The 23,253-nt window shown below is 38.6% G+C and overlaps 1 protein-coding gene across 1 annotated transcript in view; it reads right to left on the reverse strand.

The window, feature by feature from the left end:
- Positions 1 to 4,188: 4,188 nt before the first annotated feature.
- Positions 4,189 to 23,253, reverse strand: part of hs3st4 (heparan sulfate (glucosamine) 3-O-sulfotransferase 4) — a 134,829-nt gene continuing 115,764 nt past the window's right edge. The window contains exon 2 of the mRNA XM_033971066.2: positions 4,189 to 4,843. Coding sequence (XP_033826957.1) covers positions 4,189 to 4,843 — 655 coding nt within the window. The remainder of the gene's footprint in view (positions 4,844 to 23,253) is intronic.

Below are 23,253 nucleotides of genomic sequence, written 5' to 3' on the forward strand. Positions count from 1 at the left end.
ATTCCCTTAAGCCTGTGATCCTGTGCAAATGCAAATGACAAGCACAAGTGCATATTCATAGATGAAAAATAGAGTCCTCATCCGTCCTAATAACGTCTTATGAGACTATCCCTTAACACTGAGTGGGAGGAACTGTCTCGTTTGTGGAAGCTGGATTATACACATTCTTAATCTCAGGGAAAAGACGAAGCCATAAATAACTAAGACCACGTTTTTGCCTTTAATGTGAATATAAAGTGGTTATCTTCATCTTGCACCTTCGCCAGGCTGCTTCCTTACCGCGTAGAGACGTTTCACCACAAGCGGATTGGGAGAAGCAAGCTGACTTCAGGAGAGGCTAGAAGTTGGCGCTACAAAGGCCAGTATAAGTGCTTTGCTCCGATTGAATCAATTGCTGTGTGTAAGGAGGTGCTGGTGGCTAGTCTCCCCAGGGTGACAGCAGCCGGCCAGACAATTCACCATCCATAACCGGAGAGCGTTGTGGATTAACCGGCCCCATGCATCATAGCTGTAGCAAGCAACTCATGTGCAGTAAAAAGTATTTATTGACTCATTGGGTGTATTGATTAACGCCATTGATGAAATACCCCAGAGACAGGAGACAGGTGTGGAATAAAATAATGAAAAATGAGGCGGTGTGAGGGAAAGAAACGGCAGAGCTACCCTTCACAGACGAGCATTCGATGGCGAAATCAAATGAACGATGATGTGTTTGATTGGTGTACATAGCTTCAGGCGTATTTTTGTTTTTCCGGGAACGTCTTTGCACAAAAACGGTCCTTTTATTATGATGTCATCAGTCTGCATCAAGTTTAATGGAGGTTACAGTCATTGTGAAAGTTAGCCTTAGTATTATCCACTGGACTTTGCTTATCAGTTTGTGACCTAATGGCGCACATGAATCCAATTTTAGTCAAATCGAGATCCAATAGTTTCAAAATGGTCAATGATCTGCTGGAATGGGATGATGCCATAATCGCAGATGGGGAACAAGAGCCAAGAGTCTTGAAATATCCAAAAGGTAATGTTAAATGTTGAACCTGGTCATTCCTATTACTGGCCAGGCCCCAGAATTTACTGTATTACAACAAAAAGCCCAGCAATTGGTGGGTTTCAGATGACATCACAACATTCTATACATCATATTTAAGGCGGATGGGGAGGTAGCTTAAGGTAATGTTGTTAAAATGCTGATTTATGTTGTCATACAGTGAGTTATTGGGTCTAGGCACTAATAGAAATCATCAGGTTAAACATTTGTGAATTTACCTTTTGGATATTTCATTGCAAAATCCAGTGTAATCAATAGGGAAATTTTGCTCTTGCGCCCCCATCTGGGAGCATCACATTATAGAATCTCAAAACCACCAATAAATGGTAGACGTGTCTTGTTTATGTTTATGAAATCCATCCATCCATTTTCTTCTGCTTATCTGGGCTGGGTAACGGGGGGCAGCAGTCTAAGTGGGGACTCGTGGACTTCCTCACCCCAGACACTGCCTTCCTCTTTATGGAATTAAGATTGAAAACCACATTTATATAAAAAAGGGGGAAAAAAACCCCAAAACACATCATTTGACATATCACCCAGCCCTAAGCACACTTATAATACTATAATGATGTGCCTTTTTCAAGTATCCAATTTGCTTCATTAGTACTTCTAGATTCACCCATCTTTCCCTCATTCAGTGTAAGTTCCCGGTGCCCCCCCTGAAGGATAGGCCCATCCTTGACGGTGAAATTCTGTGTGACATTGACATTGTTCCGGTGCGGAGAGGTTTATTTAACAAGCCATTAATCTGGTAACGCCAGCTGAGCGCCGCGCAGCAGATGTTTGCTAACAAACTTGTGCTACGCTCTTGAACTCATCGGCATGTTTTACTGTGACAAGACGAGGGTCGGGAGGGGCACCCTGGGTAAACAATGATTAAAGTGCGATTTGGCAGGGGAATTTACTTCATTATATTGTCATCAGCCATAACCTCAAACAAGAACTATCACAAAGGTCAAGTATCATAGTCATGTGTTTGGTTATTGACAAACTCATAGCTGGGTATATGACCTTTTTACTTGAATAAATTGTTAAATAAATTGTATTGGCAGTGCCCTATACAAGCAGGATTTATCTCACTATACTTTTTTCTTGTAAACTTGTTATATTCACCATATTATTTGAAGTAACTTGAGTAAAAGTTGTGGTTCCATGTTTCACTCCCAGAAAGTGTTACTGACAAAAACGTAATGTGGATGGTAGTAAATTATTTCAGCCTTTGTTTATCTTTCAACCTACCTTCAGATATGGTTTAGCTTTGTTTAGTTTTTGTCTTTTGTAACAGGATTTGTAACTAAATTAAAGATATTGACTTAGCGTATCGTTCTTAAATCTCCAGCACAGGACGATATTTTGTTTTAGTGAATCTGCTGCCTAAAAAATGCACACAAAGCTTGATATTAACGCATTAATACAAAGAGACAGCTGCACAAAACGTTACTACGCACCTCTCTTATAGGTTTAAGGTAAAAAAAAAATGGCTGTGGGTGAGTTTGTAGTAAATTTAAATAGCAGAATCTTGGGAAAATAATCAAAACTGGTCCTATGTGTCGACCTAAGAATATCGACAGAGCTTATTGGGCATCGGTTGCTCTGGATTCTAAACAATCGGCCATGGAAAAAACCATATCGGTCGATTTCTGCTCTAAATCATAAATCAATGGTAAACCCAGAAATTTTACCCCAACTCTAATCTAAGGCTTTTTTTTTTTTTTCATGCAGTCTTCTCAATGCACCTCCCCTTGCTCCCCCCAAAAAAATTTGCTCCACTTTCATAGCACATCTAATCTTGACTAAAAAATGTTGTTCAAAAACGCAACCAGTGAAAACGCATTTCATGTTAGCTTTTATAAATCACTACAGGAGCTAACTACATTTAAACTTACTTAAAACTGCAATGCAAACATGGTAGGGCGTGTTAAAAGGCTTTAAATTTACATATTAAATGAGTACCCGCATTGAAGACCTTAGCATTCCCACAGATCCTCCAACCAAAAATATCTAGCTCCGCCCCCTGCATTCAACCTGACACATATTTTTTTCCGCTGTCATAATATTTAAGGTAACCAGTGTTTTTCCAGGTATTAATATGCACAGCTAACTCCTGATAAGGCTTGTCAATTCACTCTGACACAGCACCATTCTGTGTGCACTATCATCAGTATGCTAATGCACGCCAGTGAAACAATCCAATTATTGAATGATGGCCGCTGTACACGAGCTCTCATACGGAATACACGCTCAGGCAATGAGCAATGGACAACCGGAGACTTAACACATACTAGGTTAACTTACACTGATAATGGAAAAGTGATTGTCAAAGTGAACTCAAATTATCATGAATTGGTTAGTGTATGGAAGAGAAATAAGAAACTCAAACATTGCTTTGTGTTGTTAGCTACTGTGTGGGTGTGAGGCCAACAAACAAGAAACTAAATCTATAAATCTATACATAGGTAAGACAAGGACAGCCATAACATACTTTGCTATATTAACGCTATTTTACTGTATTCTAGTGTGGTCAAAAGTATCGAAAATCAGATATTGAGCAATACTATAACTAGTATCAAAGCTAGAACTCATTTAAGCAAGTATTGATACTAAAAATGAACCTTTTCTCAATAGATTTAGAATGATCTTGAGCTGTATCAGAAAAAGTATAAGACACATAGACTAGTGTACACCCATGGACCACTATGGAACTTACCTGGACGACTGAGGGATTTCACAAATATAAGGCCACATGGGAATATAAAAGAAAGCACTACAATTTGATGTTGAAAATCCCATTATATTGTCTAAATAAAGAGCGTTTTTTATTAGCATCATGGTATCAGACTCTGTATTGCATATCGAGTCTATTCTTCAAGTTTGAAACACTACTATACTCTGACCCCAAACAAACGAGAAGAAGTCATGTCCTTTTTCACAAATATAAATATATTTTATGTCTTGTATGTACAATAATGATTTGCCATTATCATCAACATGAGTATTGAAGAGGAAAGCATATCAGTAAACTCTTGCTAAGTGTTCTGTATGATTGATTGGCGAGCGCTCTCTCATCGTAGCAGACCAAGCGAGTTTTAATTGAGAAAGCTGGTGTTCGGGGGCTGTTCTGTGCCATGCCAGGTATACTAGTCCTGAGCGCTTTTGTGTTCATGTTCTGCCTCTAGCTCCCATTCAAAGTTCTGTCCAGTCATTTGGTAGAACATCATATTAAAGGGCTTGTAGAACTTGTGCAGTCGCCGAATCACATCCGGGTCAATTTTGGGATGAGTTCTGCCTTTTGATTTGCCCAGGCACCGAGGCATGCTGCTGTCCTCCGGTTTCTTCAGACAGGGGAATCCTTTCGTTTTATTGAAGTAAAAGTGTTTGTCCGTAACGATCCGTTTGAGTCCCAAAAAGTCCTGAACCTTGGCCATCTCTCCCGCGGGGTCCACTATCAACCGCTCCCCGCTCACGAAGTGCATCTGCGAAAGAGGAAAGTACTGCATCCACGTCTCCAAGTGTAGCGCGTAAATCCCTATACGCAGCGCACTCCAGGACGCGTCAATCAGTCCGAGCGTCCGATTCTTGAAAGCTAGAACCTCAAAAGTGGGAATCTCCGGTTTCTTGGACAAAGTCTGTGTGTAGTCCGAAATGGCTCTTGTTACGGGATTGCGCACCACGATAATGAGTTTGATGTCCCGCGCCATAGAGTGAATGCGCTTCGGGGCATGGCTAGTCACGAAGTAGCTCGGCGTCTTCTCCATGGTGATCTGGCCCTCCAGCGTTGAAGGCATCAGTTCTCTGGAGAAAAAAACAAGAGGAGAAGAAAAGATGTTTAGTGTGGAATCAGATTAAAAATGAGGAGTTGTTCAGTATGTCAGACATTACACACAACATTAACGATTCAAAACTGGTACACCGAATATCTCATAGACGGAAATGTACTTTAAAATTAAACATCACTTGCCATTCAAATCCTGAGCACATTTTCTTTAAAGATTGGATGCTATTCTCTTTGAAACTAACTAAATGCAGTGATTGGTCTATGCAACATGGGTGAAACATCACACAGGGTCAAGCCGAGTCTCGTTTGCCTTATACTTCATCATTCTGTCAAAAAGAAAATTTGAAAATCCCATCGCGAAATGATTTTTTAAGAGTGACCAAACCAAATTGTAATTCAAATAAACACACACGACTATGGACTAAACACGACCACTTTTCAAATTTGCGACATCGGTTAAAAAGACGTATTGTGGCTATGTCTGGTATATAGTTATAATCTATGACATTTTAAATCGTAATATTCATCTGAAACGACTAAATAAAAGAAAAAAGTCCGCTAACTTCTGCGTTCGAAAACTGAGGTGCCCGATGGGAGCTGACGTCGCCGTAAATGTCATCGCAACAAAGAGCCGTGGAGCTGTTTGTACCTAAATGACTACGCGACGCTGCCGAGTTCTACGTGTATCATCGATTAAGAAAATAAAACTGAAGAACAAAGTACAGAGAAGTGGGCGTGTGCCAGTAGTGGTGAAAACTGATTGATCTGCAATATGGCATCTTGAAAATAAGCGATTAAAGATTGCTCAGACATGCACGAAACACTCTAAAAACAACTTTGAAATGGTAAATGAGAAGAAGAATCAACTGCAACATGGTTAAAAGTTTTGAAAAGTTGATTTTGCATAATAGGTCTACTTTAAGTGTCGCATTATTTGGCATTACAAGGCAAAATAGGGGATATTACCACCGGACGTTATGTTGTTGAGGGGAAAAAACATACAGCTAATTACATGCATGGAGTAATCTGCACAAGATAAAAGAAGCAAGATGAAACGACAGGCAAGCTAGCATGCTTATTGCTTAATTGACTCCATCTGTGTTACTCTAGGAGCTGTTTTGGAACTCTAATAATGAGTTCGCTGCATACCATTAATACCGGGGTGCCTGGGGTATTGTTTTGTCATACATTTATTATGCATGCTAGGCTTACACTTCGCTCCGATGGTTTTATTTCCCATGCAAACCGGTGCAGTTCTCCCTCTGCTTCTTGTTAGGGTTAGGGGCACTGCATTGAAGGATACGCTGTTATGGAACTCAAGGTGATAATTTGTTGTACAATACACAAGCGTCCCACTGCTCCGGTCCCGATTAATTTACACGAGGAACAAGACTTTTCCGTGAATTTTCCGTGTCAGATTTAGCAAGCCAAAGTATGGGAGATGCACTCAGACTGTTGCTATTTTTATGTCAATAATAAAGCATAGTGCTAGCCTCAAGCAAATCCTTATCAAATGTTTACACTGATGCTCGTTCCAATCGCCGCAGTTTTTTTTTGTTTGTAGGCTATGTGATTCACAGCTAAATTGGTACATTAAATCCTCTTGTGAGACGTCATTCATTTACAAGCAACAACAACAAACGCCATTGCAGTGTTTGGAAGAATACTGTGAAAATGTGTAGTTACAAAACACTGAATACCTGCATTGAGTTGTATTTTCACACTGAATCATGTTATATTATTGTAAATGGTAAATGGTCACTTTTTCGTTCCACTCAAAGCGCTTTACATCAAGGAACCACTCATCCATTCACACACACATTCATACACCAGTGTACAGAGACACTAGGGGTGAGGTGGGTTAAGAGTCTTGCCCAAGGACACAACGATAGCATTCATCTGTGGGAGCTGGAATCGCACCGTCAACCTGTGGGTCAGTGGATCTGACCGCTCAACCAACGATGTTTACGTCGAGAGCGGGATTCAAACTGCCAAGCTTCGGATCAGTGGACAAATGCTTTACCCACTGAGATACTGTAGGCCATAAACTGTGATGTATAGGGTTGAAAAAAAATATATGTTTATTGCACCTTTTTTTTTTTTTATCACATTCTCGCACCTCAGCAGTTCACGACTTTTTCTTAATAACACTGTAGTTTGAAGCCTAATTAGATAGAGTATTCCTTTGATTAAAGTCACAATACAAAAATTTCAAATGCGAATGTGATACTAAGGAATTGACTCAGTGCTTGATACTGAAGACAACACAGCAATGACAATATGTCATTTTCATACACAAAATAATATGACACTATCCAAAAAACATGGCCACCATTTCTGAAATACTTGGACACATATAGAATGGGCACCATACCTTAGAATAGGTGCATATATTTTTATTTTATTTTATTTTTTTATTTTGAGAACATTTTATTTATTTATTAATTTTGTCACTATCTTTTTATTTGTCTTTGCATTGTCTGCTGTCATTTGTTTGTATTTTTTGTTTGTTGGGATTATTGTTGGAAAAAAAAAAAAATAAAATAAAAAATGCACAGCCAAAGATGTATGCTACACATAATATGTAACTTGCTGTCGGAAATGTATAAATAAAATTATATATAAAAATAAATAAAAAAATAAGACACTTTATGTTACCATTAGGAGCAGAAACTAGATATTTAGCTATAATCTGGTATGGAACATCTCTGGTTTTTAGGAGCTCAATGTCTCAATGTCAATTATCCCTTCAAATAAAGACTAAACTAGGTGTTCTACTTAACACTGTTTAGAAAAGCTCAAATTTTGCCCTGTTTGTAACTTTTTTTTTTTTTTTTTGCAGTATTGATACTTGCTCAAACAGTATCCCTTAATATCTTTTGACAACCATAATTCTGAGTACCACCGAATGAAAGAGCAACTGTACTGTAATACGAAATTAGTATTCTGAATATATATTTTTGCTATATGTTTTCAGTGACTTCCCAACACCAGCACCACAACAACATCACACAAACACGGAAAAGCCAATCCAAGTTTCTCTATTGCAAACTAAGACATCTCTGCTATAAAATGAATGACTGACCACAATCCATATGAATATCCCTGTAATGCTCGGATGAAAGTGTTTTCTATCTCCTCCGAATATCTCGTACTATGAGGTTGCTTGGAGTTCCACGAGCCGACATAGTCGCATCAATCATTTGCATCTCGGACATATTCTAAATGAACTGTTCTCCAGCAAAGAATCCAATTTACCGGGGAAAACATAAGAGCTTTTATGCAAGTATCGACCACCCTCACGCACACACGCACCCAAGGATAGCGGACCAGTCTCACACAAGTGGCCTAGTAATTGCATCTTGGTAACAGTATTGCCTTCCTGATGGGTAATTTCCCTCTGGATGATGTTTGTCTCTTGACACTGTGGAACTGTGGTTACTCCTTGGCCTGTAATGGGATATTAAACATATCTACAGATAGCACAGTGACTGGAAAGAGTATTCATTTTCATTATATTCCTTGACTTCAGCCACACTTCCTCCCTTCCTGTAATGAACTGATAAAGATTTTCAGGTATCGTTTCAAGGACTTTTGCTCCGACAGCGGTTAAACACGTCTTCATAGCTGATCATTGCTCTATAATATAGAAACTTTGTCAGAAACTGAAACTCCATCTTTTGTTAAACCCTGGTTTGAGTCCTAATATAGATTTGGTCCTATTAGTCCTGGTCTAGTTTTGATTTTGTTTCGGGTTAAGTTCCAGTTTATTGAATGTGGTGATTGTGCAAGTGTGAATGCACCTTAAAGCTCCTACATTACATAAAACTGACTCTTCTGAGCTTTAAACCATGTTTTAATGTTGTTACTTCGCCAAAAACAGACCTGGAGTTGTGTTTTGTTTCATTCACACATGTTTGAGTAACACTTTATTATTAGTCTGTCCATCTCCAAAGCTCAAAATGCTCTGTTCCACTTTATGATGTCATGAAGTGGTAGTTTTCAAGTTAACAGCTCCTTTTAGCTTTTTTCAGTAGAGATCGGCAATTCCAGGGCTGAAATCATCCAAATGCTTCTGTGTATGGAGTTTAAAAACACAGTGAGAGAGAAGAACTCAGCGTAAATATGCAGGGTTTGTGTGTTAAACATGTGTGAATAAAACAAAACTCCGGGTATGTTTGCGATGAGGAAACAACATTAGAACATAGATCGTAAAATAGCGTAATATGGGCTCTTTAAATGTGCACAACTACATAAAAAATGGTGCAAAATACAACTTCCATCACCAACAGATCACCACATGAGCCTTGAGTGTGCATCTACAAATATTCATTTTCATTTGTTCAGCTCATTTATTTGTTCTTGTTCTTGAATTTTTTCTTTTAATATGGATCAGACCTGGACGACAGAGGGACTACACAGATATATGTGTTCATTTATTTTATCCCATGCTTCATCTGTACTTCTTGAATGTAAAGACTAAGTTTTCCTCTTCTTCTCAAGGACTATATGAAGTAGGTGGTTGGCAACTTTACATGTATGTGAAGGAAAAAAAAAAAAATCTAAGTTGCACACACCTGGGCTGCTCACCTTGAGACATCAGAGAGTGGCTCGGTGTAATGCGCTGCGTCTTTGGAGCATGTCCAATTGACAGGACAGATGTACATCGCTCAAGGTTACCTCTCCCAGCCATACACACAACTCCGCTATTGTCCTCAACGGGCCTGTAGTTAATCAGCCCTCATTTAATTATAAAACAATATGCACAATGCAGAAACCCGCGATACGCTAGCCGCATTGGAAATCAGTCATGGATCATGAGCGTCTCTAAAATGTCAGAGGGATGGCGAGGCGGGACCCAAAATCAAAACGCTGATAAACAAGCTAATTCCTTCATGCATGGATAAGCACTCCTCTGGCCTTCAGTCTGCTGGAACCGGACTAAACAAGAACAAACAATTAAGAATATCTTTTTCCTCCATTTGAAGCGCTCAGGTGCTCGGATCAGCGTCGGGGATTCAGGTAAACAGGTACATAGAATCCATAGTGCTAAAGAGTCACAGTTTACCATCTGCTGTTTACTGTTGCTAAGTGAGAATCACACCGTGTATCATAGCACTTACCGGATGCATTTCAACACATGTCCGAGGCTTTATTTGCATAAAAGCTGCGAGTGAGGTGATAAAGTCGTATTTTTAATGATCTTTTGCCCACACTCTCTCTATGAAAAACTTCTTCCTGACGGTAACCTGGAAGCAGCGTTAGAACATGTAGAAAACTGAGAGGATCTGACTTTGAAGTGTTTTGTAAAGCATGTAAATCTCCAGCTATGGCGTCTCTGGTGCAGACATTATCATGATGTAATAATGAGCCTGTGACTTGTGATGTATTGAGGTGATGTAGCAGGAAATCCATTTGACTCCCACTCTGCTCAATGTAAGACTTCAATGTGAAAGAGGCCCAGTTGCATCACATGTTATTCATCACTATAATATACATTTATGACAAGTATTCTGTCCGACCAAAACTAATAATCGCGCGTTATATCGGTGCAAAGACGCGGCATACGCATAAATCAAACAAATGTAATCTTCTTTTCACAACTATGAGGCCCGGGGTTCGATCTTAGTGCTGTACACTGAGTTGGGAAGTAGCAAAATGTGTACGGAAAAATGTTCATTATGCTTTTTTTTTTTTTTTTTTTTTTTAAATGCAAGACGGACAAACATAGTAAACAGTCATACACAGTTGTGACAAGTGGTAATAAGACAAACCAAGATATAACAAGACACAGCAAGACATAATAAGACATAACATGTTTTGGAGACATAACAGTTATTTACAATTGTATGTGACAAGTTTGTGTTGTGTGCGTGTGTGTCTTTGTGCGTGTGTGTGTGTGTTTTGGTGCGCGCGTGTGTGTGTGTGTCTGTGTGTGATATTTGCATAATTCTGGAGAAGGTAAGGTGGGGACAGCAGAGGAGAATGCTAGTACTAGTAATTCATAAGGGAGAAAAGAAGATATAGCGATCGTTCACTATGTCTTCTTTTCTCACTTACAAATTACAATAGAATAAAAAAAAAACAATATAATACCAGTAAATGAATAATTAAAGTACTGTACACGCTAGTTGTCAAGTTGTGTAATTAGTGATAAATAAAAACGTGCAACAAACATTAAGCTGTTTTAATCCTGGACCGCTTTATTAAACTATAACTATCTGAAAGTATTCCAAGTATTCAGACAAACAAAGTGCATTTTAATGCAGATACTCAGTATTCTATGCCTATATACATTTAGTATTCTACCAAACACTGGCTATAGAATATGTAATGGATTTTTTTTTTCTTTACTGTGCCCTTGTGAGTGGAGTAAATATCTCTTGCTTCAAAAGTTTTTTATTTTTTTTTTTTTTTTTTTTTTCAAATCCTAACGTTAAAATAAATAGCATGAAACCAAGACAAAAGCTAAAAGCCTTTCTCTGGAGAAGGAGATGATTTGTATCCAGGGCTCTTCACCAACTATATAAACATAACATGTCACTTTCTAATACAAATTACATTTTAAAACGCACCAACCAATTACTGTCAGTTGTTATAGCATCGTTTTGCATTCACTGTTTGTAATGGGCCTAATCCGTGTTTGCAGAAATCACACTTTTTCTAATGATGTCTGACAGAGAAATAAAAGTTTCCCTCAGCTTTTCATTCGGTCTGATCACGACCCAAAGTAGCTTCCTCCGTGTCGTGTCAAATACAATCAATTATTCCAAAGCAGTCCACTCATAATAAGCTCCAGAGGTCTGGGAGAGTGTTCGTTTAGGAGGCAGTGGCAGCGTGCGGGCAGACTGCTAATACTCCTATAATTAAACAATACATTCACTAAGAGGTGCAAACACGGGGACGCAGGGTGCCACTGACAAACACTGATTAGACATAAAGCAGAGTTCAAACGCCATTTTATATAATTAATAAAACAGTTATTGACAACATCGCTTATCTTTGTGAAATAATAATCAACTATGTGCTTGTCTCCATGGAGATGTTAGCTCTTTGCCTGGGATAGTAAATAAGTTCTCTTGCTTTGGATCATACCTGGACGACTGAGGGAGTACACGGACAACTTTGACTGAGATGTTCCACAGTGTAGCATTAAGCATATCTATTTTATATCCATTCATGTGCTTTTATTGCTAAAAATAAATAAATAAATAAAAATACTTTGAAAAACTTGCATTCCTTCTGTAGGTGGGATCACCCCTCCACAGATCTAACCTGTAACTTCATCTAGTGGCTTCACCTTCTTGTCTCCATGGAGATAGATGCCATTTTTTCTATGAGCGGGATCACCCCTCCACAGATCTGACCTGTATAACTTCATCTAGTGGCTTCACCTCCTTGTCTCCGTGAAAACAGATACATGTTATGCCACGTAACGGAACTGGCAGCGTCATCTGCTTTTCTCCATGGAAACTGACGACTTTAATGACATACTGCGGAGCATTCCAGGCATAATACTCTCCTTGAACCCTCCACCAGAAAAGTTACATAGTGCAACTTTAATAAAATTATAAAACTTCCTACAAAGCTACTGCACACACAGCAAAAAGGAAACACTCACTCGAACTCTGGCATTCTTATAAGACTTATTTAGTTTGACAATTTCCCGGCCCTGTTGGAATTATTGCCGTAACATGTCTTCAATCCTCCGCGTTTGGAAGTATCGGCGGTCGTCTTCATCCATTTGTATTTCAATTCATTTAAGTATAACTGATAGCTCAAACTATCCGATTTGTTACGAGGATGGCATTGAATTTCAAGGCAAAGCAAAGGTTATTTCTCGGGCCTGGCAGACGAAGAAAAGGGAAACAAATGGTAATTGTATTGAGCTGCTCCTCCGCGGGTCTTATTGCAAATATCAATGGAGGATAAGCAGCTATTCATCAAACACGAGTCAGCAGGGAGAGATAGCGCGGTCAGTCTGAAATAAATATACCGTTATTACATGGTGAGTGACATGTTTGTTATTTTGGAGAACAAAGACATCGTTTTGCTGTGAAGCGGTTGAAGGGGCAAAATGGCGGTCAAATGAATCGCTCTTTTCTTGTGTTTTCAGAGAGTGATGCGTCGACGTTTAGCACATATCAAAACAAGCGTAAGAAAAAAGCCCGAGGGCCGGAGCACGGGGTCCTCGAGGTCGGTAAACGGAGTGGGAGGCACTGCTTTGTCATGGCGAACGCGCATCTTTAGCTGGATTGACATTTGCTGTGATGGAATGAGACTAAAATAATGGTGAGCAGTTTGAATCCTGATATGTTTGTTTTTGTTTTTCCTCCACCTCAAAGTGACCTCGCGCTCCTCGATGTGCCGATAGGTGCGCGTTCCCCGAGGCAGAGTTGGCGTACAGTCAGGGCTGCTGTAGCATTTCAAGGCTATGGTTATTCTTGGATTATCACAGCATTTTGATCCATTGGATTTGCAACAGTAAACAGCAGTGTTCTTATACAAAAACATGCAAGTGATATATGTGGCCCCTGTTACATGTAAAGTGTATTATTCATGCAAATCCGAAATGGTTTACTCCTTTTTGATTGAATAAAGCTGCTGTCTTGTTTTTTAGACTGTATAATCCCGACTAACTGATTAGTTACAATTATTCTGAATAATATTGCAGCCCTAAAAGTGTCTCATTATAATCGGCTGGTTATTTTTCTAAGTTACTGTGACCCAAAAATAATTGTCTAACTTTGATTCAATTTTTAAGAAAGTTGATTGGGTTAATTAAATACTACCGGTAGTAATGCCTATGAGTCTGTGGATATTGTGGGTGACAGATGGTTGAACAGTCTCCCAATAACCAGGCAGTTCTTGGTTCCATTTATTAGTTAAGATTTAAGTAAAGCAGATACCAGGTTCAAATAAGCAAGAGGATCAGTGTTTGACCAGTGAGGATTAGGCCTAACTTTTTTTACTTCACGAAGATACACTGCCTGTCCAAAAAAAAAAAAAAGGTCACACACTCTAATATTTGGTTGTTCTGCCTTTCGCTTTGATTACAGCACACATTCACTGTGGCATTGTTTCGATTTCGCTTCTGCATTGTCACAAGATTTATTTCCATCCAGTGTTGCATTAATTTCGCACCAAGTTGTTGCATTGATGATGGTCGAGTCTGACGATGCACAAAGCTTCTCCAGAACATCCCAAAGATTCTCAATGGGGTTAAGGTCTGGACTCTGTGGTGGGCAATCCATGTGTGAAAATGATGTCTCATGCTCCTGAACCACTCTGTCACAATTTGAGCCTGATGAATCCTGGCATTGTCATCTTGGAATATGCCCGTGTCATCAGGGAAGAAAAAATCCACTGATGGAATAACCTGGTCATTCAGTATATTCAGGTGTCAGCTGACCTCATTCTTTGAGCACAGACTGTTGCTGAACCTAGACCTGACCAACTGCAGCAACCACAACATATTTGCTTAGTTAAATCCAGGTGGCGACTTTTTCTTTTAGCCAGGCAGTGTATTTTCAAATGGGCATGATTGACAGGTGGATGACCAATGAGCTCCTTCATTTCACATGTGTCACTGAAAAAAACAACAAATCCAAATGAATGATCACGTTTGACCGGGCTTGAGATGAAACGGAGGACGTGAGGACCGGACTGATATCACTCTGTATAAAACATACAAACATCATTATGGATTTGCAAGGCAACTCTGCAAGTGCAATTTAAAGCAAATCGCTCAGACGTATCAAAACGGATCTTGTTTTTGGCATTTTCAGTTAATTGAACAGACTCCAAAATAAACATCGTCATATGCAGATATTCTTTATGAAAGTGTTAACATATGGCTAACACATCAAAAGCTGTTTTCACACTGTAATCAAATGCATTTAAATGAGAGCACACTTTCATATTTCCACATTAAAGCAAAACAAAGTTATGTAATCCTCAACTGATTTCTCCAGAGACAAGTTAGCGACAAACAAGCTCAGTCTGTCCAATGGCACAAACTGTGTAAGTAATTCAGCACATCCAGACCATAATACTACGTCTGACTCCTGTTTAGAGCTCGGGCACTTAAAGGGACGGTTAAGGACAGTGGTGACAGCTGCTTCTGATCAAAAGTCTCCCAATAGACCGGAGCGGCGTTATCCAGGGAAGGTGTATTTCCGGCCGACTGTACAGATCAAACTTGAGAAAGCTTTGAAGAAAAAATATAATTATGTTCACGAGGAGGTGTGAAGTTAGAGCATTAACCAGCAAGAGAGAATGTGAATGGGAAATGTGTAAATCTTTAGCTATAAGTGGTTTGTGTGTGTGCGTGTATTTGATTGACAGCAGTTTAGTGATATTTAAATAATTGATAAAAGTATAATTGCTGATAATGGGTCTAAATGGATAGAGCATGTACCCCTGAACTAAGGAAAGTCTTTGATTCAAATTCAGTTTCATGCACTAAATACGGATCATCATGAGATAGCGTGACACATACTAACTCCAACCACCAGGAGTCAGTAGAGGATAAAAGGGTCAGTCTAACTTAAAGGTCCCATGTTACGCAAAATTATATGAGGTTTTAGCCATGAACGTTGTTACTTCATCAAAAACAGACCTGGAGTTGTGTTTTGTTTCATTCACACGTTTGAGTAACACTTTATTATTGGTCTGTTTACATCTCCAAAGCTCTAAATGTTCCGTTCCACCTTGTGATGTCATGTAGTGGTAGTTTTCAAGATAGCAGCTACTTTTTTATCTTTTGTTCAGTGCAGATTGGCAATTCCAGTGCTGAAATGATCCAAATGATTCTAGTGAAGGTGTATGGAGTTTAAAAACACAGTACTTCCTGTATTACCATATGACATCACAAGGTGGAACAGAGCATTTTCTGTTTGAGAGAAGAACTCAGCCTAAATATGCAAGGTTTGTGTGTTAAACATGTGTGAATGAAACAAAACACAACTCCAGGTCTGTTTTTGATGAAGTAACAACGTTCATGGCTAAAACCTCATATAATTTTGCGTAACATGGGACCTTTAAGTTAGACTGACCCTTTTATCCTCTACTGACTCCTGACGAAAACGAAGACAAAGAAGACAAATAAGAAGACAAATAAGAAGACGAAAAAGAAGACGAAGAAGACAAAGAAGAAGAAGACAAATAAGAAGACGAAAAAGAAGACGAAGAAGACAAAGAAGAAGAAGACAAATAAGAAGACGAAAAAGAAGACGAAGAAGAAGAAGACAAAGAAGAAGAAGACAAATAAGAAGAAGATGAAGACGAAGAAGAAGACGACAAAGAAGACGAAGAAGAAGACAAATAAGAAGAAGATGAAGAAGATGAAGAAAATGAAGAAGGCTAATAAGAAGAAGACAAAGAAGACAAATAAGAAGAAGGCAAAGAAGAAGAAAAAGAAGATGAAGAAGACGATGAAGACAAAGACGATGAAGATGAATAAGAAGATGTTTGTGATGAGGAAACAACATTATAACATAGATCAGAAACCAGCGACATACGGGCTCTTAAACTACACTATACCCATCTTACTCTACTCCACTGCGACTTCTGTTTGTGTTGACAGTTTCGCTGAAGCAGGAATCCAACAAATTCAATACTTTTGTGAAATATGAGAGAATTTACATCTAATCTAGGGTTAGTTCATGCTTCAAGTTTTGGTTTGGGCACAATTATGTGTTGTGTTCTGCGCGATAGGTCCACAAACACTACTATCAAAGTCAAAAATAAACTATTCAAACTGAAAGTACTATATATCTCAACCACTGCCACAATATATGGTCACATATTTACCATTGTGATAAGAAAAACATGAACTGTAAAGCCATTTATTTAAAAAAATGCAATTTCAAAACAACTCAAGGTTCCATTTTAATTAGATTTGCCAGTCACAATGTTTCACTTCAGTCTTACTGTATAACAAACAATAATCATCTTTCCATTCTCATCTTATACATAATGTACCTCTTTAAACACAATATTAGCCAGTTGAGAAGGGAGGAAAATGGCCGTCTGTAATTGGAAGTCACACCTGAGTACTTTAAAGTCAGAGGCTAAAATTTACATGGAGGAAATGTTGCAGATCCAGATCACTTAAGCAGAACCAATTAATGTGACAGTTTGAACATGATGGATCTCCCGGCCTCCACATGCTACAAACTCACTTTTTACAGTTACAGAAAACACATTCAACTTTACACTGTCTGAAAACTCAGCCTGTGTCTCATTGTGCATTCAGGCTTGATCATTACAAGAAAAACGTATGAATAAATAAATGTGGACCTATGTAGTTTTTATAAAGTGCTCTTGTATTAGCTGAGTTATTCTGAGTTATTGCGGCTTGTTTGACTGTAACGTTCTGTGCAAAGTTTTATGTTTGGTCTTGCACTTTGTTAGATTTGGTAAAAAAAAAACAAAAAAAAACAACAATTAAAATAGTTAAGCCCCCATGTTGAGAGCGGGATTTGAACCGCCAACCTTCGGATCAGTGGACAAACACTCCAACAGAGCTACTGTCACCCACTTTCTGGGAATTTAACCAAAGACTTTGTGGTTGTGTGGTGAGAGCGCTTTGCTACATCGCCATGGAGACAAGCAGCTGGGGTCACTGACAGATCAGATCTATGGCGAAGCGGACCCACTTGTAGTAAGAATGCTAGTTTCTTCAGGTATTTGTTAAGCAGTAAAAGACCTAAATGGACATTCCAGGCAAAGCGATAACATCTCCATGGAAACAACATGTGACGTGAGATATACTCCACTAGAAAGATTACCCGCTGCGGCATTTATGTAATGGTTCAAACTGACTTAATTTAGTACAAAATGCTTAAGAGGTACGCGCTCTGGAGAGGGATTACTCAAAATGTGTGAATGAAACAGCATTATATAAATATTAATACATACATTCACTATAGTCTCTTTATAAAGTTATAGGGAACCATTTTAGGACAGGTAAGGTTGTTTTTTATGTCGCTGTTGTCACAAAGAATTCCTGAACTCTTGCTAGAAATTACCTTTCACTGTCACTTTTCAGTTCCATTACGACGCTGTAGGTCAGTGTGACACAACCATGAGAAAACTTCACATGCAAGACTATATGAGGACCGTATACTCACCACTGGGTTTGATGTAGAGATTCTACAGCAATTTGACAGTGCACTTCCTTAGCAGAAGTGTAAGGTCAGGTTGAATACGTGGGGGGATGAAAAATGACCAAGGGATGCAGTGTGCTTTCTCATAATGCACAAAATAGAGCCGTGCAGATGGTATGAAATGTCACTGTAAGTCTATTGCTAGCTTGGAAAACGCTTGCGTGTAGCTAAAACCAACAATGCTAATAGGGTTACGAGTTTGACCATGCCTTTCCCACAATTATCTCTGGCTCATTAAACTTAGAATATATTATTTGCATTTTCTTTGGTGCCCCTGGTTACGCAATTAAAGTCCTAGTTGTACAAGATTATTGTCCATTTATCTGAGTATAATTTACCTTGCCCCAGTTCAGATACATCATGTAAGCAGGTTTTGAGGTCAAAATACGTCTGTGTACATGCTCTCTGCATCTAATTATAAAGCGTTTTTTTTTTTTTTTTTTTTTTTTGTCAGAGAGTTGGGAAGTGTGGGGTTAGCATGCTAGTTGTTGTTAGCTACAGGGATGCCTCTGAAAGTCGTGAAAAAAGCGCACAAACTCATTGCCCCAGCTCAGTTATGTATCGCATCAACAGCTCTTGAGGTCAAAATAAGTCTGAATGCGTGAGTTCTGCATCTAATTATGAAGTGTTTCTTTTGTCCAAGATTTAGGAAGTGTGCTGTTAGTGTGCTAGTTGTTCTTAGCATTACCAGGATGCCCTTGAAAGTCGTGAAAAGAGCTCACAAACTCATTGCCTTAGTTCAGATATGCCGTATAATTAGATCTTGAGGTCAAAATAAGTTCGCATATGTAATGTCTGCATCTAATTATAAAGCGCCTTTTATGTCCAAGAGTTAGGAAGTGTGCGGTTAGCATTCTAGTTGTTGTTACCATCATGTCTCTGAAGTTCGTGAAAAGAGCTCATAAACTCATTGCCCCAGTTCAGATATATTGTATAAGCAGCTCTTAACATCAAAATAAGTCTGCATCTGTACTGTCTACATTAAATTATAAAGTGTTTTTTTTTGGTCTGGGAGTTAGGTTAAGTGTGCGGTTAACATGCTAGTTGTTGTTAGCATTATCAGGATGCCTATGAAAGTCGTGAAATGAGTTTATAAACTCATTGCCCTAGTTCAGCTATGTCATATAAGCAGCTCTTTGGGTGAAAATAAGTCTGCATGCATGTGGTCTGCATCTAATTATAAAGTGTTTTTTTTTTTTTTTGTCTGAGAGTTAGGAAATGTGTGGTTAGCATGCTAGTTGTTGTTAGTATTACCAGGATACCTCTGAAAGTTGTGAAAAGAGCGCATAAACTCAATCCTCTGGTTCAGATATATATCTTAGAAGCAGGTCTTGAGGTCAAAATAAGTCTGCATGTGTACTGTCTGCATCTAATCATGAAGCGTGCGGTTAGCATACTAGTTGTTAGTATTACCAGGATGCCTCTGAAAGTCGTGAAAAGAGAGCTTAAACTCATTTCCCCAGATCAGATATATCGTATAAGCAGCTCTTGGGGTGAAAATAAGTCCTGTCTGCATCTAATTATAAAGCGTTTTTATGTCCAAGAGTTAGGAAGTGTGCGGTTAGTATTCTAGTTGTTGTTGTCTCTGAAATTCATGAAAAAGAGAGCATAAACTCATTGCAGTGGATCATTATTAAGCTGGGAATGCCTAAGGTAAGAATAACTTTGGACCACTGCAAACTGTTTGAAACAAGCTCTGTTTTTCACGTTTTTAAGAGGAAAAATGAGAGCCTCGGAGGACAATAGTTGTAGATAAAGTTTGACTGGACTTTTTATTCAGACGGGTAATTCGGAGACACTAGTTGAGCAGAACAAGCACGTCTGGAGTGTGGGAGGTAGCCAATGTGCTAACTTTCTCTGTGAGTGCAGCTGTCAGAGGACTACTCTTACAATCACTGCAGCCATTACTACAAGTGCTTTTGGTACCCCTTCTACTACTATTACTATAGTATTACTCATGGTTCTAACCAAATATGAAAAGACATGTTTGAAAATAGTTTTGTGTATATGACTGTCAAGAATATTTGGTAAACCGTATTATCATTACACAAAAATATTATAAATTTGACATTTTAGACAAAAATCATCCAATTTTTGTCATTTCGATTTCAATTTATATTACCAAAAACATTATCTTGTCTTTCTTTCTTTCTTTCTCAGTTTTGTTTGTTTGTTTGCTTGCTTTTGTCAAATTTACTTTATCTTCAGCATTCAGAAAGTTTGATTTCAGACAGTTGTCAACTAGGAATGGTGATCTATAGATATAGTCGTAACTGTAAAATTGCATATCATAAAATCCTTCCAAAATTTGAAAAAGTACTTTTTTCCGTGCCACTCTCACATCCATATTCTCCATTCAGTCCATTTATTTCCCCTGTAAGCTGTGAATACAACACGCAGTGCCATGTAGTGCACTCAATAAGTCATAAATATTGTAACAGAATATGAATAATGAAAGATGTTTGGGTTTTATTAATAACTTGGTAGCACTTTTGTTAAAACGCAGGACTTTGGTTTCAGTTGTTTTATATTTGCTTTGGTTAAAAGAGCTGAATTCTCGTTGGAATGTGTGGGGCTGGGTATACAACAGCCTCTTGGTAAAGTTTGGGATAATACTAGAATTGAAACTACTCGTCTCCATGGTGAGGTTAATGCTTTGCCAGGAATGCTAAACAGTATGTATTTCCACAGTGATATGCAGGTGATGCCACTAGGCCATGTTATAGGTCAGATCTGTGGAGAGGAGAGCCCCCGCACAAGAATAAAGGTATATTTTAACATTTAAAGGTCCTAAACAGTGGACTCGTGTGACCTTTATGCCATGTTATAATGCTGTTACCTCATCAAAAACATACCTGGAGTTGTGTTTGGTTTCATTCACACATGTTTGACTAAGTCTTTATTATTACATTTCCAAAGCTCAAAATGCTCTGTTCCACCTTGTGATGTCATTAAGTGGTAGTTTTCAAGTTAACAGCTCCATTTTACCTTTGGTTCAGTAGAGACGGGAAATTTCAGGGCTGAAATCATCCAAATGATTCTAGTGAAGCTGTATGGACTTTAAAAACACAAACGTTTCCTGTATTACAAGAGTGTTTTCAGTTTGAGACAAGAACTCAGCTTAAATCTGCAGGATTTGTGTGTTAAACATGTGTGAATGAAACTAAACACAGGTCTGTTTGTCATGAGGAAACAACATTATAACAGATAAAAAATAGAGTAATATGGGCACTTTAAAACGTTAAAACATTGAATAAATCAGTTTAATGCCATACTGTGGAACATTCCAGGCAACGCAATACTTTACGCCAGGAAAGTTTGATACAGCAAGTGATTCCATCCAGTGTTCAAAGGAAATGATACAGTTCTGTGGCACCAATTTCTGCTTAGAGAGAACAAAAAAAATAAAAAATAAAAAAAATGGAAAACTGACAAAACTAGACGCCATGTTTTACAGACAAATATATATCCGCTGTAGTACTTTACAGGCTGCTTGTGCTGTCTTCCCTCTTCACTACCTCATGATTGTAGCTCCATTATGACCATTACCAGCGTGGGTCTGGACCCTCAGCCTCTACCTGCTCCTTTCACTGTAAAATGCCTCGGTCTTAATCCCATTAGTTTAAATTAAATCATATAGGTGATTTAATGAAGAACGCCAGTGAACTAATAACACTATAAAAATGTCATCAAGCCATAACTCCTGCTAATGCTCTATACTGTACTTTGTGTGCGAGGGAAGGTGTCTGACCCCAAAGGATTATGGGTATAGCTCAGCACGGACAGTTAAGTAGTGATCTTATATGAAGTATGGATATGTAAAAGTAGTTGTGGTGATAGTAATTGTAGACATACTTCATTTGGAAATAAGGGAACTAAATACATTATGATGGTACTATGAGACACAATGGTGATACTAGTTTTAATACTAGTACAAATTTTTTCTTTGTACATTTGTAAGTTACATATGTATAATGTCAGGTCATGTTTGTCCATCTACATAAAGTATAAAAGTACTTACATTATGGGAAGTATATGCTTTGAGTACTTAACACCACCTCTACTACAATAGACTATGTACTATACAATTACGGCAAAGTTATGGTTGTAGTAGTAGTTATTTGGGTTGACAAAAAAGTGTCAAAAAACACATACTAACACATTGTAAAACTATCAAAACTAGATACTAACTTCAGCAAATAAAAAAAATACACTAACAAAACATAATTTGACCTTCGCTAACAGTTTTATAATAATCTTAAACTGCATCAGAACTAGAACAAGATAGACCGTATTGTCTCTATGTTCGAAATTTTAGCATCGTGACAACACTATAAGTACATGTAGTAGTACTTGAATCTAATTTAGACGTTCATATATATATATTCAATCACAGTTATTATCTTTGACCCACAGACTATTTATATAAATGGACGTAGCTAACCTGCTAGCTGCTACATTCCAAATAGGAAGTGAGTCGGGCTCGTATTGACCCGCTGTACACGATCCTGGTATTTTATTTCACTAATGTGTCCGTAACTCAAGATTTGAACATTAATAATAGACAAATGAAGCGTCTTCTTTCCTCGAGGTCCCGCTAACGTTAGCAACAGGTTTGATTGACAGCGTTGCTAAGCGCCTGCTCCCTGCTAAACGAGCGGCGCGTGAACAGCCTCGCTCCGGATTGGCTCTTTGGTTGCTATGATACTCGTGGTCGGATTTCCTGATATGCAACTTGGCTCCAAATTCGCCGCTATAACTGCTAGCCTCGATTAGCTTCATTTGACCGGAGCCGAGCGCTGTGGGTGACGTCACACTCTTTGTACAGTCTCCGGTTTGACCCCTCGTTATGGCAATGTGCTGGGATTAATATAGTCCATGTTGTGACCTTATATGGGCGTAATGAAGGTACAGGCGCCGCGTGTTTACTATGGCTGTTCATTTTCTGCGGCGAGCGTCTTCAGTCACACGGCTCTATGTAAGTTTGGATTATCTGCTCTGATCCTCCTCATATTTATCTTACTGTGCACTGAGCCTTTTGTAAACACCACGTTTTACTTCAAACACTCCACAAATCTCATGATCTTAGACACACCAGCTTTTCCTGAGCAATTAATCTGCTTTCCAATTCAGATGCGAGCTCCATATTGGCTTTAATGTGAGGTATAGAGCTGGAGAAGGTGTGATGTACTTTAGTCTGTGCATTTCAAAAGTGACTCCCAAAAGGCTGAGTTTGCTGCGTGTTCTACGGTGTT

Source organism: Periophthalmus magnuspinnatus, chromosome 8, assembly GCF_009829125.3.
Source record: "Periophthalmus magnuspinnatus isolate fPerMag1 chromosome 8, fPerMag1.2.pri, whole genome shotgun sequence".
Classification (NCBI taxonomy): domain Eukaryota; kingdom Metazoa; phylum Chordata; class Actinopteri; order Gobiiformes; family Gobiidae; genus Periophthalmus; species Periophthalmus magnuspinnatus.